The sequence below is a fragment of the Propithecus coquereli genome, unplaced genomic scaffold, assembly GCF_000956105.1.
Source record: "Propithecus coquereli isolate 6110/MARCELLA unplaced genomic scaffold, Pcoq_1.0 Scaffold217, whole genome shotgun sequence".
Classification (NCBI taxonomy): domain Eukaryota; kingdom Metazoa; phylum Chordata; class Mammalia; order Primates; family Indriidae; genus Propithecus; species Propithecus coquereli.
The window spans coordinates 1463028-1478347 of NW_012146856.1; the positions used below are offsets into that span (position 1 = coordinate 1463028).

General features: G+C 46.4%; 1 protein-coding gene across 1 annotated transcript in view; it reads right to left on the reverse strand.

Annotated features, from left to right (window-relative positions):
- CCDC93 (coiled-coil domain containing 93) overlaps positions 1 to 15320 on the reverse strand; it is a 77718-nt gene that overhangs the window by 9356 nt on the left and 53042 nt on the right. The window contains 7 exon segments of the mRNA XM_012644684.1: positions 3812 to 3896; positions 5712 to 5749; positions 7906 to 7988; positions 10065 to 10173; positions 13029 to 13091; positions 14617 to 14670; positions 15288 to 15308. Of these exon segments, the coding sequence (XP_012500138.1) occupies positions 3812 to 3896; positions 5712 to 5749; positions 7906 to 7988; positions 10065 to 10173; positions 13029 to 13091; positions 14617 to 14670; positions 15288 to 15308 (453 nt within the window).

Below are 15320 nucleotides of genomic sequence, written 5' to 3' on the forward strand. Positions count from 1 at the left end.
TCTTTCTACTGGTAGGAAATTTAGAGTGTTTCCAGGATTTTAATTTCATAAATAGAAGCTAGACTTTGATTTAAAGAGACTTTTCTAAGGTACCTGAAAGCTTATTCTTTCAAGAAATATTGACTGAACACTTACTGAGTACCTGTATGTAGTGGAGAACAGGGCAAGGTCACTGCTCCCACATAGTGTATGTTCTAGAGAAACTGACACCAAGCAAGTACTCTAACAAACAGATACACATTAAAATTTCCAGTAGTGATCAGAAGAAAATGAAGACTACGAAGAAAATGAAACAGGGTGAGGTACTAGGGGAGGGTGGGTACATGTATGGCCTCTTCAGACTGGAAGGTCAGGGAGGGCTCTCTGAGGAGTGACACTTGAGCACAGCTGGTGGTGCTATGTGCCGTATTTCTAGAAGATAAACCCAGAGTGTCAGCCAGCCGGGAAATGAGGGCAGAAAGAGTTATGGTACAGACCCAGTGCCTGATGCATGGCAGGTGCTCAAAAGCTTGTTGAATGAAATGGGTGATGCTCTGCCCTGGCTTCGCTGATGCTGAGCATGAGTTTTGAGTTACACTTTGGAGGGGAATTTACAGTTTGTAAACACAAGTTATAGGTGAATTGGGGGTACTTTCTTCAGTAGTTCTCTCCACTCTTTCTGCACCATGGGCCTCTGTTGACCATACGGGTGAAATGCAACCTGGTATCCCCAAGGCCTATCCCAACATTGTTCAAAGGACATGGCCGACCCCACATGGGAATTTATTTGTCTGGTCCAATCCTGACCTGTTTGCAGCTCCTGAGTCCCAAGACTCTGTGCTCTCCTCTTTCCACAGGTCTGAACACAGATACCTGCTGCATATCCGTACTAGGTCTTGAGTTTGGTAATCTGCCTTGTGCCCATGTCTTCCAGAGTAGACAGTCGCCTCCCTGCAGACAGAGCCCCTGGTGCTGCCTGCGAGGATCTCTAACACCAGCTCCTGTCCTGCCATAGTGACCGACCAGCTGTCACAACGCCCACTGCTGCTCCTTCTTGGACCCCACCTCCCAAAGTCGACAGACACTTTCTGCTGGCCTGGCTAGGACCTAATGGGTAGGTCCCTCTCTCTTATTTAGCACAGAAGGCAACTCTACCCCAGGCCTCTTGTCTGCTCTGTACTTTAGAGAAAAATTTGGCCATGACTGATGATGTCCTAGTGATACAGACAATGCACTTGAATTCAATTATGAATTTATCCAGGACCAACTATGGGAGGTGGCGTGGCAACCTAGAAAGGGTATGAGCTTGAGGCCAGAAAGGCCTAGGTTTGTATCCCAGCTGTGCCACTCACCATGTATCCTTGGACAGCTTATTTAACCTTTTTGAATGATAGGTCCCTTAGCTAAGTAAGGATAATATCACTTTGATCACAGGTTTTGTTAAGAGGAATATATGATATTAAATGTTAAGTGAAAGATCCATCATTTGGTTCATATTGGCTGCTCAATGAAGACAGCTTTTCTTCTTAACATTTAGGATCCTAGAACGCATAAGGAGAGTGGTAAGGGTTCCCCTCACTCTCAGAATCAAGAGCTGACTCTTTAGTCTCAGTTTCATTTGCACACTCTTCTCAGCAACCCCTACGCGCTCATACCATTCCTATTCCCTACTTATCACCTCTTCACACCCTAGGTCAGGAACTCCAGATTGCCGGTGCCAAGCACTTGCTCACAGTATTCCAGAGATCCCAAGACCCTACCACCTCTCGGTAAGGTCAAAATGCCTACTAATATGTGATTCCTTCTCTATTCAGAAACGCTCAGATGGAACATAAACATCCATTCTATCACTTGTACGCAAAGTGATAGTCTATCATGTGTTGGTCTATCGCCTGATACCCTGAACCTGCCAGGTCAGAAGAATCTGTGCTCGGGAGGACACAGACCTTGCTGCTACATCTACAGGAGTAGGACCCATTATAGCTCTGTTACAGGGAGGGCTATGTTTGTTTTTCTTAAACAAACCCAACAAAACACATCCATCCAAATGAGCGCTGTTGTGCGGAGCAGACCGATTCCACTCAGGGCGCCAATCAATATTCAAACGCTATCTGGAACCCTCTTTGAGAACTGCTCTTAGACTTTATTGAATGAATTCACTCATTCAACAAATAGTTAAGAGCCCGCCATGGGTCAGGCACTATGTTAGTCACTGGGGACACAGACCTGAGAACGAGAGCCAGCTCTGCCCTGGGTCCCGTTCACCTGTCTGGAGTCCACCATTTAGTGGGGAGACAGAGACCCAGCAGCAACTTCCCTCACTGGCCAGCACTGAGGTGTCAACAGCAGGAGGCCTGGAGGATCGTGGAGAGCATGAAGGGGTCAGACCCCCCTCCCCACTAGGAAGGCAGCTCTCGGTAAATAGGAAGGGCGAGCCAAAGGAAGAAAAGCCAGTGAATTCCTGTTGTTCTTTACTGTGAACAAGAGCAGCTGCTGAGGAGGAGCAACGGCAGGGTGGAAAGGTCTACTGCGCTGTGACCAGGGCTGTCACAGGCTCTCGGTCAGCCAGGTTCTGTCTTCCACCAACCTCGTACCCCAGATCACTGAGAACCAACTTCATTCGCTCTCTGCAAGACAGCCTATCCTGCCTTGGGCGAGTGCACGTGTACAGGCAAGCGCTGACTTACGCCTGCTCTCCTTTTTGTGGCTGAATAGTCTGAGAAATCACGCTTGTTACTACTGATACTTTTTTTTTTTTTTGCTCCTTTGACATCATTTTATTGAAGTCATTAATGGCAAGATTAATGATATTTTTCTACAGGGAAAGGGATATGGAGCACTTCTGCCCTTAGCTCATCTCTTGTGAGATGAGATTACAGGCAGCTTGAATGTTTGTCTCCTGTAAGTGGGTTTTTTACGATGACAGGACCTACAGGCAATTCTTATTTTTATGTGCTTACATTCTAGCATCACTCACCGGAGTACTTTGCCCCAAGATCATAAGAAGGGATACCCTAAGTCCCCGAAGAGTTTACTGCCTTGTCAGAGGACCACTCTGGTGTGATGCATTATTTAAACAGGATTGCAAGCCAGTGATATTTGGAGGTACTAGTTAGGATTCATCTAGGAATGGTGGTAGGAAACTGCCGCTGCGTGTCTGCCCTCAGCTAAAGCAGGCAGCAAGTCCACCTTATTCCTGACAAAACAGGGCCCAAGTGCAGAGCCACGACGGGAGGGAAACTCATGCTGCCCCAGACCGAGTGGTTCTCTGCAAAGCTCTCTGGTGCTCCCACATCCTTTTCCAGTGCCTCTCTTTTCTCCTCTGTCTTTGTTCAATCTCTGCACTTAAGCAGAACTCAGTTTAGTGATGGTATGCCTCTTTTATAGGTGGTTCCTGAACACTAGAGTGCTCTCGAGATCCTAAAGAATGAATCTCTCATGGCAGACTGTCAGGAACCAAAGATCCAGTGAGAAAGTGATTCTAGGTGAGAGAGGAAGCCTGTTGGTGAAAGCTGGTTTCCTCATCTGTAAAATGGGTGCAATACCACTCATGTAAGATGGCTTTTAGGAGAATTAGCTCAGTGTTTGGCACACAGTAGGTATTCAATGCCGGGAAGCAATTGCTAACAGCAGCCTTTAAACCTCCAGGTGTAGGCAGCAGGCACTGCTCACTGCAGTCAGATGCACAGTGGGAGCCCCTCTGCAGCAACGAGTGTCTTCGGGATTGAGAGCACACTCGCTCCCAGAAAGACCAGAAAAGGCCTATTTTTTCCAGGACCTTCCTCCACCACTGTGAAACCTGGGCTACATTAGAGAAAAGAAGCCATCTGACCTTCATTCTACTTTGCTTAATTCCTTCTACAATCTGTTCCATCTGACGTAAAAACTGGTCCCGGGAAGCAGGGGAGGACATGGCTCTGAAAGAAAAATCAGCAAAGGTTATGACCAGTACACAGGACTAAGAAAGGGGCAGATGCCAAGGAGTCAGCCCTGTACCCAGATTATGTCCCAAGAGACAAAAGGGACTTTGCAACGCACAGTGGACCACGGGGGCCCGTGGGATCCCAGGCAATTAAGGATTCTAAACCTCTGAGGAAGACATGAAAATTAGTGCAGTCTTAGAACCGCATATTCATTCTTTTTGTCCCTACTCTCCCTACAACTTTTTCTTTACTAATATATATTTTCTTAAAGTAAAATAAAATGTGACTAAAATGAACAAAAATGTTATTTACTTTGAATTATGACATGAACTGCTTAAGAAATGAATTCCATTTGGTTTTTAAAAACCTGAGGATCAGGAGAAGACACTGCTCAAGACTGGTAGATATATTCTCAGATTTCTAAACACCAGGGATGGGAAACCTGGTCCTTTTCTAGAAGCAGCAGCTAATTGAATGGATTCCCTGCTGTCCTAAAACATTCCTCTTCACTTTCAGCTCTGCAGAGGAAGGACACCAGGAGGATCAGAGCACACCACACACACAAGATTGAGAATTCTTCCCAAGGATGAACTGGCAGAGCAGAACTCTTCACAAAAACACTCAAACTGCAGGGTGTCTCAATTACCAAGAAAGAAAAATGAAAGCACCATTCTTAGAAATGTCACAAGGCATTGTATGTCACTGACTGAATCTGAATCTTATCAGGGAGCTGTGGGTTTGCTTTTTGTTTTTTTTTTAATTAGAAAAGAAGCTTGAAATCTAGGGCTTGTAATTCATTAAAATCTCAGTCTTGGCCAGGCGCGGTGGCTCACACCTGTAATCCTAGCACTCTGGGAGGCCGAGGCGGGTGGATCGCTCAAGGTCAGGAGTTCGAGACCAGCCTGAGCAAGAGTGAGACCCCGTCTCTACTAAAAAAATAGAAAGAAATGATCTGGACAACTAAAAATATACATAAAAAATTAGCCGGGCATGGTGGCACATACTTGTGGTCCCAGCTACTTGGGAGGCTGAGGCAGAAGGACTGCTTGAGCCCAGGAGTTTGAGGTTGCTGTGAGCTACGCTGATGCCACCGCACTCTAGCCCGGGCAACAGAGCAAGACTCTGTCTCAAAAGAAAAAAAAAAATCTCAGTCTTAATGGGTTCCTGGTCATCTGTCAGGGGACAGCAGAGATGTGTGCTAGACAAAAAGGAAGCCTACTATCCAGGGAGCAAAATCTGGGCTTGCCCAGATGGTAGATGGGCCAGTGGACACGCTTGAGGGCTGGTAGGATGGGGGCCAAGTGGGCCTTGCCATCCAATTTTGGAGAAAAAAATTCCTATCTAAACAAAGTAGTTTAGAGGATGCACATTAATGTAAAAATAGAATCTACCAGAAAATTTAAAAAAATCTTTAAAAAATTATATAGATTATTTCATTATTTAAATTTTAAAGCAGCTACATGCTCAAGAACAAATTGTATTAATCTGATCCTACCAAGCAAAACTAATGTACAAAGACATTATAGTAGATAGGCATAGGCAACTTATTTGAAAGTGAACTTTTTTCCTAAGCTCTTCCTTTGTTTTTAAAATTCACTCCAGTATCATCATATGTCTGCAGGAACTCAAGGATGGCATAAACCAAGGTGCACCTGCACTCAGTAGCAGGGGTGACAGTGTAAGAATCACACGCCCCGCGTTAAGGCTTGCGTTTACCTTTCTCAGTCAGACTGTGGGGAGAACAGGAGGGCTGAACATGAAGTGCAGGGTGACCAGCTATTTACAGGCAGGAGGAATGGCAGTACTTACTGTGAGAAGTTCTCATGAATTGAGTTCAGCAGGCTAATCTAAGGAAGCAAAATAATAAAACAAACAAAACACAACACTAAGTAAAAGGCTGAGAGATTTCTGTACTACCTCAATCACTGAAAGCTTGCTTTGTCTCCAGACACTGCTTCTGAAAGGAACACATACCTTGTTTATGAAGATTAAAGTATTAATAACATATGAAAAAAAAAAGAACATGTTCTTAGTCTCACAGTTTTCCTCAGGGAATCCACCTCCCTCTACTCACAGAAGATGCCCTCTTTCTGCAATGCATTCCCACAGGAATGTCGGAAGAGGGCTCCTTGAAGGGACCTGGACTCAGCTGAGAAGATGCCGGCCTAACACGAGGGCTCTTCGGGCAAGCCGCCACCACAGCCCCTACCTTGCCAAGCACTGCACTCTATCTTCAGGGTATCAGCTCAGGGGTAGTCAGCTGGGGTGGAAAGTGAGGACTCGGTGTCCATCCTAGCCCCTCCCACAGAATCTTCTTGCCAGTGCAGCCAGCTGGGTGGCTCTGACAGCCTCCCAGGGGATACGCTGTTGAAGGCCCCATTTCCACGGACACTGCCTCAGCCCCCACAGTAGGACCCTCAGTCTGCCCCAGTGCCGCAGTCCTGGGAAGGGCTCTGAGTCCGGAGTACAGCCATCTAGGTCCTCTTTCTGGCTGTGCAACTTCTTGACTTGGGGGCTCAGGACTAAGTAATTACTGTATTTGAACTTCAGGTTCAGAGTCTGCAATATAGAAATATTTCTTGTCCTTATTACTCCACAGGGAAGTTTTAAGGCTAAAATATCACAGGCATAAATTCATTTAGACTAAAATACCCAATTTATTCAAATGTGAAGTTCTGTGTTACCATGGCTTAGAATTAAAAAACCCAGCCTCCAACTCCCAAACTCCAATAGTTTTTAAAAAAATGCAACAACTTCAAACACTGCTGATGAAGGAAGGTCAATGGGGTCCAAGGCCTTCTGAGAAGGAGCTGGCCTGTCCCTGAGTTAGGGTTGGGAAATCTTCTCCTTGCCAGGTAGGAAGACCCCAAGGCCAGGGTGTGGGGCAGAGCTATTCCCAGGTCTGATGCGAATCCCACCAAATGCATTCATCTACTCAAACATGTATCAAATGCCTGTCATGTGCCTGTCACTGTGTAAGGCCCTGGATATAAAAAAAAAAAAAATAAAACTCAACCCGTCTTCAAGGAGTGCCTAGGAGGAGAGATTTATCTGGTTTGACAGACAACAGGCAATAAAGGTGACAATAATTATAGATGCCTCAATTTGGGTTCAGGTAAATGATACATTTATAATATTATTTTTATTAAAGTGGTAATTAATGCAGGTCATGAGGTGATGATGAAATAAAAACAAATTCTGTCAAACTCTAGGTGAGAGAGTAGGTAGGAATAATATGTGTTGAGAATTGATCATGTGCAATGAACTTCTTCTCATTCTCTTCATCATAATCATCACCAGCACAATCAGGTGTTATCTCCAATTTATAGGTGAGACAAAGGAGGCCACACTAAAACCTAATCTGTCTGACGCCCAAACCCGGGCTCTCTCCACTACACTGTACTGCCATTCTGGACCAGGAATGTTGTTGGTTTTTTTCCATAAAACACAGCTGTACACCCTGCCCCAGTCATTTGTCATCCAGCTTGGGGGAGCCCTGAATCATGAGTGGATTTAACCTGAGTGGAGAGAATGTAAGAAGTGGGGTGTCCATGTCAACTCTTTTCACCCCTTCTTTGAATTCTATAATCTTCTTAGTTCATTCCTATGTCTGCCATTGATGATTAAATAGGTATTTTCTCTATGTAAACTATAATAAGCTCACCATCCCCATTTCAGTTAGCTGGTTCCTCCCTTCCTTTAAAACTCAAGTTAGTCTCACCAGCTCCAGTGCTCCCACTGTGTTTCTTTTTATGATGGCATTTCCCACACGGCACTCTGGGACAGTTGTCAGTAGGTCTCACTTCCCCCCGAGATAATGTGAGCTCCCAAGGAATCCTGCATTTTCTGACTTTGCATCCCAGCAGCTGGCATAAACTGGCACTCTTTCTGCTTACACGGAACACATCCAACCCAGACATCAAGTTCATTTGACTATCTGGAGTCAACCGCACTCTTAGCTGATCCTCTGATTAAGCCATTTTCTTTTTATAAAGGTTCTTACCTCTTTTTCCAAATAAACCTTTTTATCGTCCAGGGTATTATATAAAGTGAAGAACTGCTTGGTTTCTTTGTGCACGGCTGAAACTGTAAATTCAAAGAAATCAGCACATGAGTAAGAACAGGCATCAGAACGGCCCGAGTGCCCTCCCTGTGCCGCATGCCGCCAGCACTCAGGTCTGTCAGGGCTGGGCGCTCACTCTCTGCGGAAGCCCCACAGTATGAAAACAGAATCACCTGGGATACACTTTTATAACTCTCAGGACCAATGAAAGGAGAATGTCTGTAGGTGGGACTCACGTGATGACAGTGGATAGTCAAAGTTGAAAATCACTGCCATAAATAAACCATACGCATAAATAAACCCCACGCATTAAGTGAGGGTTGTAGATATCTGATAGTATCAATAAAAATTGATGCAGTTATTTCGGTTCAACTGCTTGAAAATTTCTTTGGTGGAAAAACATCCTTATCAAGTGACTTTAACATGTAAAATTCGCCCTGTGAAATATACTAATGCAAGGTATTATTATTTATTACTACTATTATGATTACTGCTAAAAGTTTAGAAACAAGCAGGAATAGAAAATTAAAGGGAAAAGATTTCACTTAAGGCAGAAACTATTTTCTGCTGAAAATTGTCACTGCTGACACCTGCCTCAGATCATCCGAGGCCAATGCAAGGACTGGATGAAACCTCAAGTGCTGGGGCAGGACCTGCGAAAGGAAGCATAATCTGCATCCTCCAGTAGGGACGGTGCTCTAACCTGAACCGGGACAGGTGCTTGAGAGGGCCAGGTCTCAAGGCAAAACTGAGGTGGATTTTTAAATGCCAAGTGGGAATTTGCAGGACAGTGGAATTCCAGTCTTGGATACTTGCTCAAGGCCGAGATGCAGATGCACGAGAGGGATGGGACACCAAGTGACTGCAGGGGAAGCTGGACAGTGAAGTGGGCCCAGAGGATGCAGGACTTTGTACAGTGTGTTTAGGATTCTGAAGATTATCCAACATGTTATGGGGAGCTATTAAATACTAAAGCTTTTAGAGCAAGGGTATGAAATGATCAAGTTTATGTTTGAGAAAGATCTCTCAGGCAAGAGTCTAGAGAATGGACTTGAGAATTACTAAGAAACAGAACTGGCAAGCAGCATGAGTCAGAGAACTGAGAGGAGGTCAGCCTGGCTAGAGAAACATGGGTTAGGGAGGTTTGTACCTGTTGAGTTTGAGGTATCATGGGGACATGGAACAGTGGGAGCCTAGAGAAGGGGTGATTAGTTCTTGCCTGGGGTGGGGTACCCAGGATAGGCTGACAGAACCTTGGGTCTTGAAGGATTTTGCCTGACAGAAGAGAAGGGATCCAGGCAGAGGGAACCAGAGGAGTCAAGGATAAGATGTCAAAGCTCAGGGTGTGCCCAGAGGCAATGCATGGACTGGTGTGGCCAAAGTGAAGGCTCAGATCAGGAAAGGGGTCTGGGAAGGATCCCAGGCACAATAAGGAGAAAGGCTTTATTTTAGGCCCTGAGTAGCTCTTGAGATTTGTCAACAGAGAGAAGTGACATGACCAGATGCTGGCTAAGGGATGTGGAGGAGGGTGCTGCAGGCCAGCTAACGGTCATTTAGCTGAGATACGATGCAAGTGAGAGCAGATAAGGCAGGAGTGGTAGGAAGAGAAAGGCAATGACAGCGTTGAGGGCCATTCCGAGCTTGATGAGACTTAGGCAGATTTAGCCTGAAGGGGATCAAGTACTGGGTGACTAGGTGGATACAATCCTATTAAAGGTAAGGACCACATCAGCAAGGAAGTCCATAGAGAACAACGCGTGAGGACTGATCTCTAGACACTGGACCACGATGTTCCATGAGAAGTTGGAAAGTGGAACAGGAGCTTAGGAGAAGGCCACGTGGCTGAGCAGGATGGGGCTGGTTCAAAGCATTACTCTAAGAGCTCAGCTGGCTTCGACAACCTGCCCATGGGGAGGGCAGTGAGAGGCCACGGTGCTGCTCCCAGGACTGCCAAGCAGGCCCGATGATGAAATGGAGGAGCCCTTTCTGGTGGTGGCATTCATGGACTGAGCTCTGGTGCACGCGCCGCCCTGCCAAAGTGGGACAGAGCCCCTCGCCTCCTGTCCCTCCCCAGCCTTGTTTGTCGTTGATGCACCTACTCTGGCGGTAGAGTTCAATAAATCTCTTCTGATATTGTATTAACTCGGCTCGGCTGGGCACTTCATCAATCTTGCGGTGCAAAATTGCTATTTCTCGATTTCTTCGAGCCTAGATGCAAAAGAGAGGGGAGAACTATTTGGTAAAAGGCTTCACATGTTCTCTGGGGAGCCAAAATATTGCCTGCACCCCCACCTGAGCCCAACCACAAGGCCTGGCATGCAGGCACAAATTTCTGCCTTTAGCATGAGGTCCTCCTCTCAGATTTTGATTGACATTCTCACTGTACAACACATGGGAGGAGGCGTGTCTGTGAAGAGAACCACAGAAGGCATCAAGTCAATGGACTAGGAAGGAAGATTCTGAATGGGAAGGGCTTCTGTGGACAGAGCTCCCAGCTAGCCTGCCAGGCCCCACAGGACTCTAGAGTAGCTGGCTCCACCACTGCCAAACGGGGACAGGCAATGACAGGAATGCTTCCCAGATGATGGACATTATGCCACCCTGCTGCCTCCACGTACATTCTAAATTCCCCAGTCTGGTTGAAAAGCCCCTGCAATCTACCCCTCAAATACCCTTCCAGCACTGTCTCGCTTCCATGGACTGGGGAAACTGCCCTACGACCGGGTCTGAAAGGCAGTGCAGTGCTATGCTGTGTGGCACCGAAGCCAGTTGCCGCAGGAGCGAGGCGCTCACTTGCACGTGGCTCCCGCTGCACATTTATGGTCTTGGGACCAAGAGGGCTCTGGGCACTGCCTTTCTTCTGTGCCTTCATTCCTCTGCCCACCACATCCTCCCACTCTCCCTGCCTGCTTCGCTTGCAGATGTGGATCTCTAATTCATTGAGGAAATAAGAGCTTTCTGGTGGGAAACTCACCATCAACTCTGGCGACCAAATCCAAAATAGGATGTCTGAAGCTCTAGTTAGAGGGAAGGATCTCTCTTTTACGCCAAGGCTAACCTCCCCGTGGGTGCTCAGGCTCTGACTCCTATTTTATTTTTTTAGGAATCTTAAGATACAACTATTTGGTCTTTTTCCTGCATCTTTAACCTTTCCTTATCACCTGGCTCCTTCTCACAAGCATTTAAACATGTTCAAGTCCCTCACTCCTTACAAAAGCTCTTCCTTAAAACTTCTAGCTCCCAGCCTCTTTCTCTTTCTCTTCCCTGCCACAGCCAAACGCTGAGAGCCATGCACCTGGGGCCTCTACCTCCCCCTCCAGTCATCCTTCAACCCACCAACCAGGCACTCCGCAGGGCCCCATTGAACTGCTCTTGCCAAAGTCACCGTAGACCTTCTTCAGGCCACATCTAGTAGACAACTCTCAGCTTCTAGCTTTCTTGACTTCTAGCAGCACTTCCCCTCCTCTCTACCGAGCTCACGGCTCAGCTGCCACGAGGCCTCATGCTCTTGTCTTCTCATCCAGCTGCTTGGGCTCATCCTCACTGGTGGAACCCTCCTTTTCCTCTGCCTGTCCTCATGTGCTATGCTCACGAGGGTTAGGTCCAGGGCCTCTTCTACATTTTCACAGCCCCAGTCCTCACTGACACAGTGCAGACACCCACGCATTCAGCCCAGAGTACTCGGAGAGTTGGACCTGACAACCACCCACTCCTTGGACATTTCTACTTGGTCGAATACCCCAACTTTTAAAAGCCCCAAACAGGTAACATTAACACTACTATTCATACTCCCACCCTCCCCCTTAACCTTACGCTTTTACGCTTAACCTTTTATGCTTCCTCTTAGTGAATAACACAAGTATGCACCCTTGCGTCAGAAATTCGAGCATCATCCTTACTCTTCTCTTTCTCTCACCCAGCCAATACTAAGTTGTGCCAGCTACAGGTCCTCAGTCTCTCCCCTACCAATTCCTCTCCACTTATCCCCACGGCCAATGCCTGATTCAGCCAGCTACTGGCGTTCCTGCAGCTTCCCCCTAGTCAGTCTGGAGCTGCCCTTAGTAGGCTATTTGCATACAATCCCATTGTACTTTGATGTCTCTGGACATGTCTCAGTTCTCACATGGCCAGCAGCCAGCTCCCAGAAGCTGGGTCATCCCATTTACTGTCTCTGGGACCTAGTGCAGTGCTGAATATGTAGTAAGCACTCAGTCAAAAAGTTTCCAAATAAGTAGCTGTACAGTCCTGATTTTATATAATTCTGTGAGTCTTTAAAGATTAGTAGAATCCTTGCATCAAAAACAAATTTGACTCACCCAAATTTAACCACAGACCTCAGCAAAATAAGTAGGAGCCAGACAGAAGGGAAACAGGATCTCACTGGTCCTTGCAGCCCTTTGGCCATTCCCACCAGGGCCTGGCCTTTCCCTCCCAGAGAACAGAAAGATGGCCTGAGCTGAACACAAAGTGCAAAAAGTTCTTGGCTTTTGAGCTTCCATGAGCCAGACTGGCATGTAGGGGATTTAAAATGTAATTTTGACTCTGTGTGAATTTAGTTTTAAGAGCTGCCTCTAAAACCTACCTCCTTCACATTTGATGCCATTTTCATAAACCACTGATTATCAAGAAAGATAACTAAAATGGGCACTTAATTTGCAAGGAATAGTACTAGACAAGAACACTTGACAAGTACTAGGGAACTTGAATCCTGGCTCTGGCACTTACCAGCAGCTTGACTTTGGGCAAGTACTTAACCTATTTGAGTCAATTTCTTCATATGAAAAATGAGGCTGATAACACCTAGTCTCCACCTGGGGTGGGGATCCACTCCAATGAGTGACATGAAAGCAACACGCCAATGTGAGACATTATTTCAACATCTTAAATCATGGACTTACACTCCAGATAGAAAGAAGACTGGCTAGTGAACAGCAGCCTTACTACCTAGCCTATCTAGTTCTTAGATACTAGTCTTAGAGCCAGAGATTTTCTAGCTCTGTTATAAGAGATTTATACCTAGTTAGAAGCATTTACATATTTTTTTGGTTCTCGTTTTTACTCACCTGTAGTAAACGAATCTTGTAGAGTTTCTCTTTCTCCACATTATACCGTCTGTCTAGGTCTTCCTAAAAATTGGAAAAGGCTGCAATTATCTGGGAATAGAAAACTTCTATTTTTTGATGGAGTTTTTGGAAGTGAATATGTTTTTATCATTATCTCCCCTATCCTGAACCCTCAAATTTCTTTTCTTAAATGGCCAAGTTTAGGGTCTGGGTCCCATCTCATGTGAGACCCTTGACACCCTCTCATATCACCTTAGAACAACTCTTCCTTCTGGGACCCACACCGAGTCCAGTGTTCTTAAGTGAAGTAACCTCCAAATCTACATGCCCCTTCCCCTTTCTCCTAAAAAAACTATGATGATGAGGAGACAAATCATTACTTAAAGAATCTGTTGTTCTATGCCTCTGTGTTTGGAGATGATGCTGGTTTTCTTTCTATGTTTCTGTTGTTCAACATGATAGCCTCTAGCCACATATAGCTATTTAAATTCACATTAACTAAAATTTTTTTAAAAATTCAGTTTCTCAGTTGCACTAGCCACAGTTCACATGCTTGGTAGCCACATATAGCCAGCGGCTACTGTGTTGGACACTGCAGATGAAGAACATTTCCATCACTGCAGAAAATTCTTTTGGACAGTGCTGATGTGAGAATAAAAAGAAACTAGCCCCTCACTGAATCTGATGAGGTTAAGAGCCCTGGCTGGACGGTTTGTTTGCTCAGAGAAAGTTACAAAAGGGGTCAGAGGTGTCCCTGACCCTGTGTGTGCAGGGAACACACACAGTCTCCTCCACAGGGCTTGGCTGCAGGCAAACTCCAACAGGCTTCCCTGTAGGAGTCCTGAAGCTCTTTCCACTAGGAGATTATGAAGGCACAAAGGGAGAAGACTCCTTGAAGATGGCAAATGTTTAGAGCTTTCCTGCTTTGATTTCTTCCTCCTCTTCCTTTCCTATTTCTTCCTCCTGGAGGTTTGGTTGAATGCTGGGAGCACTGGTTTAAGTCAGAACAGAGGTCAGCAAAATACAGCCTGTGAGCTAAATCCTACAGCCTTTGGGTCATACGTGCCTCGTAGCCCATCTTTGTGAATCGTTTTCTTAAACATGGTCATATCTATTCATTGACATGTCAACTATGGCCACTGTAGCGGAGTTGGCCCACAAAGCTGAAAATACTATGCGGCTCTTTACAGAAACAGTTTGCTGACCCTGCTGTATAGTTACAACAGAGAGAGAGTTTTTTTCCCTCTGTACCACCCCCACCCCTCAGAGCCTATGGCTGTAACCAGCATGTGCAGCCAGTGAAGGCCTCTCCCCTTCTCAGCTGAGATGCCAGTGTGAAGACAAAACGCTTGCATGCTGGACTGGGAGGAAATCCACCAGAATGGTAACCTTTAGCTCTCGGTGAGACTCTGCCTCCATCTGAGGGGCCAGGTGTATCAAATAGGATGATGTCCCTGAAGGCCAAGCAGATGGGGAAGTGGCTATAGAGGACATTAAGGTAGGCATGAGAAACTGTCACAGTAGAGAGCAAAGCTGGCTGCCACGCCCTTGGGGACAACACCAGTCGTGAGAATGGGCAGGCACTTACCTCATGAGTCATCACGGAGGTCAGGGCACTATGTGGCTCTCCACTGGAGGGGGTCTGAAATGATGGAAACACAACAAACACCTTTCTTGAGTAAGGAGAAAGGGAGAGAAGACCAGGGTCTAGACGTAGGAAAGGGCCGGGAGGGGGCATGAGAGTGCAGCTGGGAAATGCTCTGGTGCCCACTGAGCATGCGTGAGGAGTGAGCAGAAAGGGAACAGCCCTAGGACGAGCCCCAGATTCTAGACTGTTCTTACAGATACACACAAACAAGGTAAACTGTAACTCTTTTTGAACATGAGTAAGAATCCCTTTAACAAGATGTGCTGAGAAGAGAAATGTGATCCTGAGAGTGTGTGATTTGTGCAAACTCAGGCTGACCAAGCTGAGGATTTGAGCCTCAAAGTTTCAAAGTTTTAAAAACAACTGGAAAGGCAGGCTGTGTGATGATGGTCTCAGAACACCACTGCTTTCCTGGGCTCTGCCCTTCACCCATGCCAGTCCCCTCACAGATGTAAATGACACAACCAGTCAGGACGGGGAAGAGACACCTGCAAGGCCTTTGCTCGCTGCTGGTGTGGCAGTGTCCTGTACAGCCAGGGCACAGTCCAGTGCAGAGTGCTGGGCCAAGCAGTGGGGCACTCTGTGGGGCTCTGGTGCTGGTTGGCTGGGACAAGCTCTTCTCCTCCCTGAGCCTGAAGTTCCCC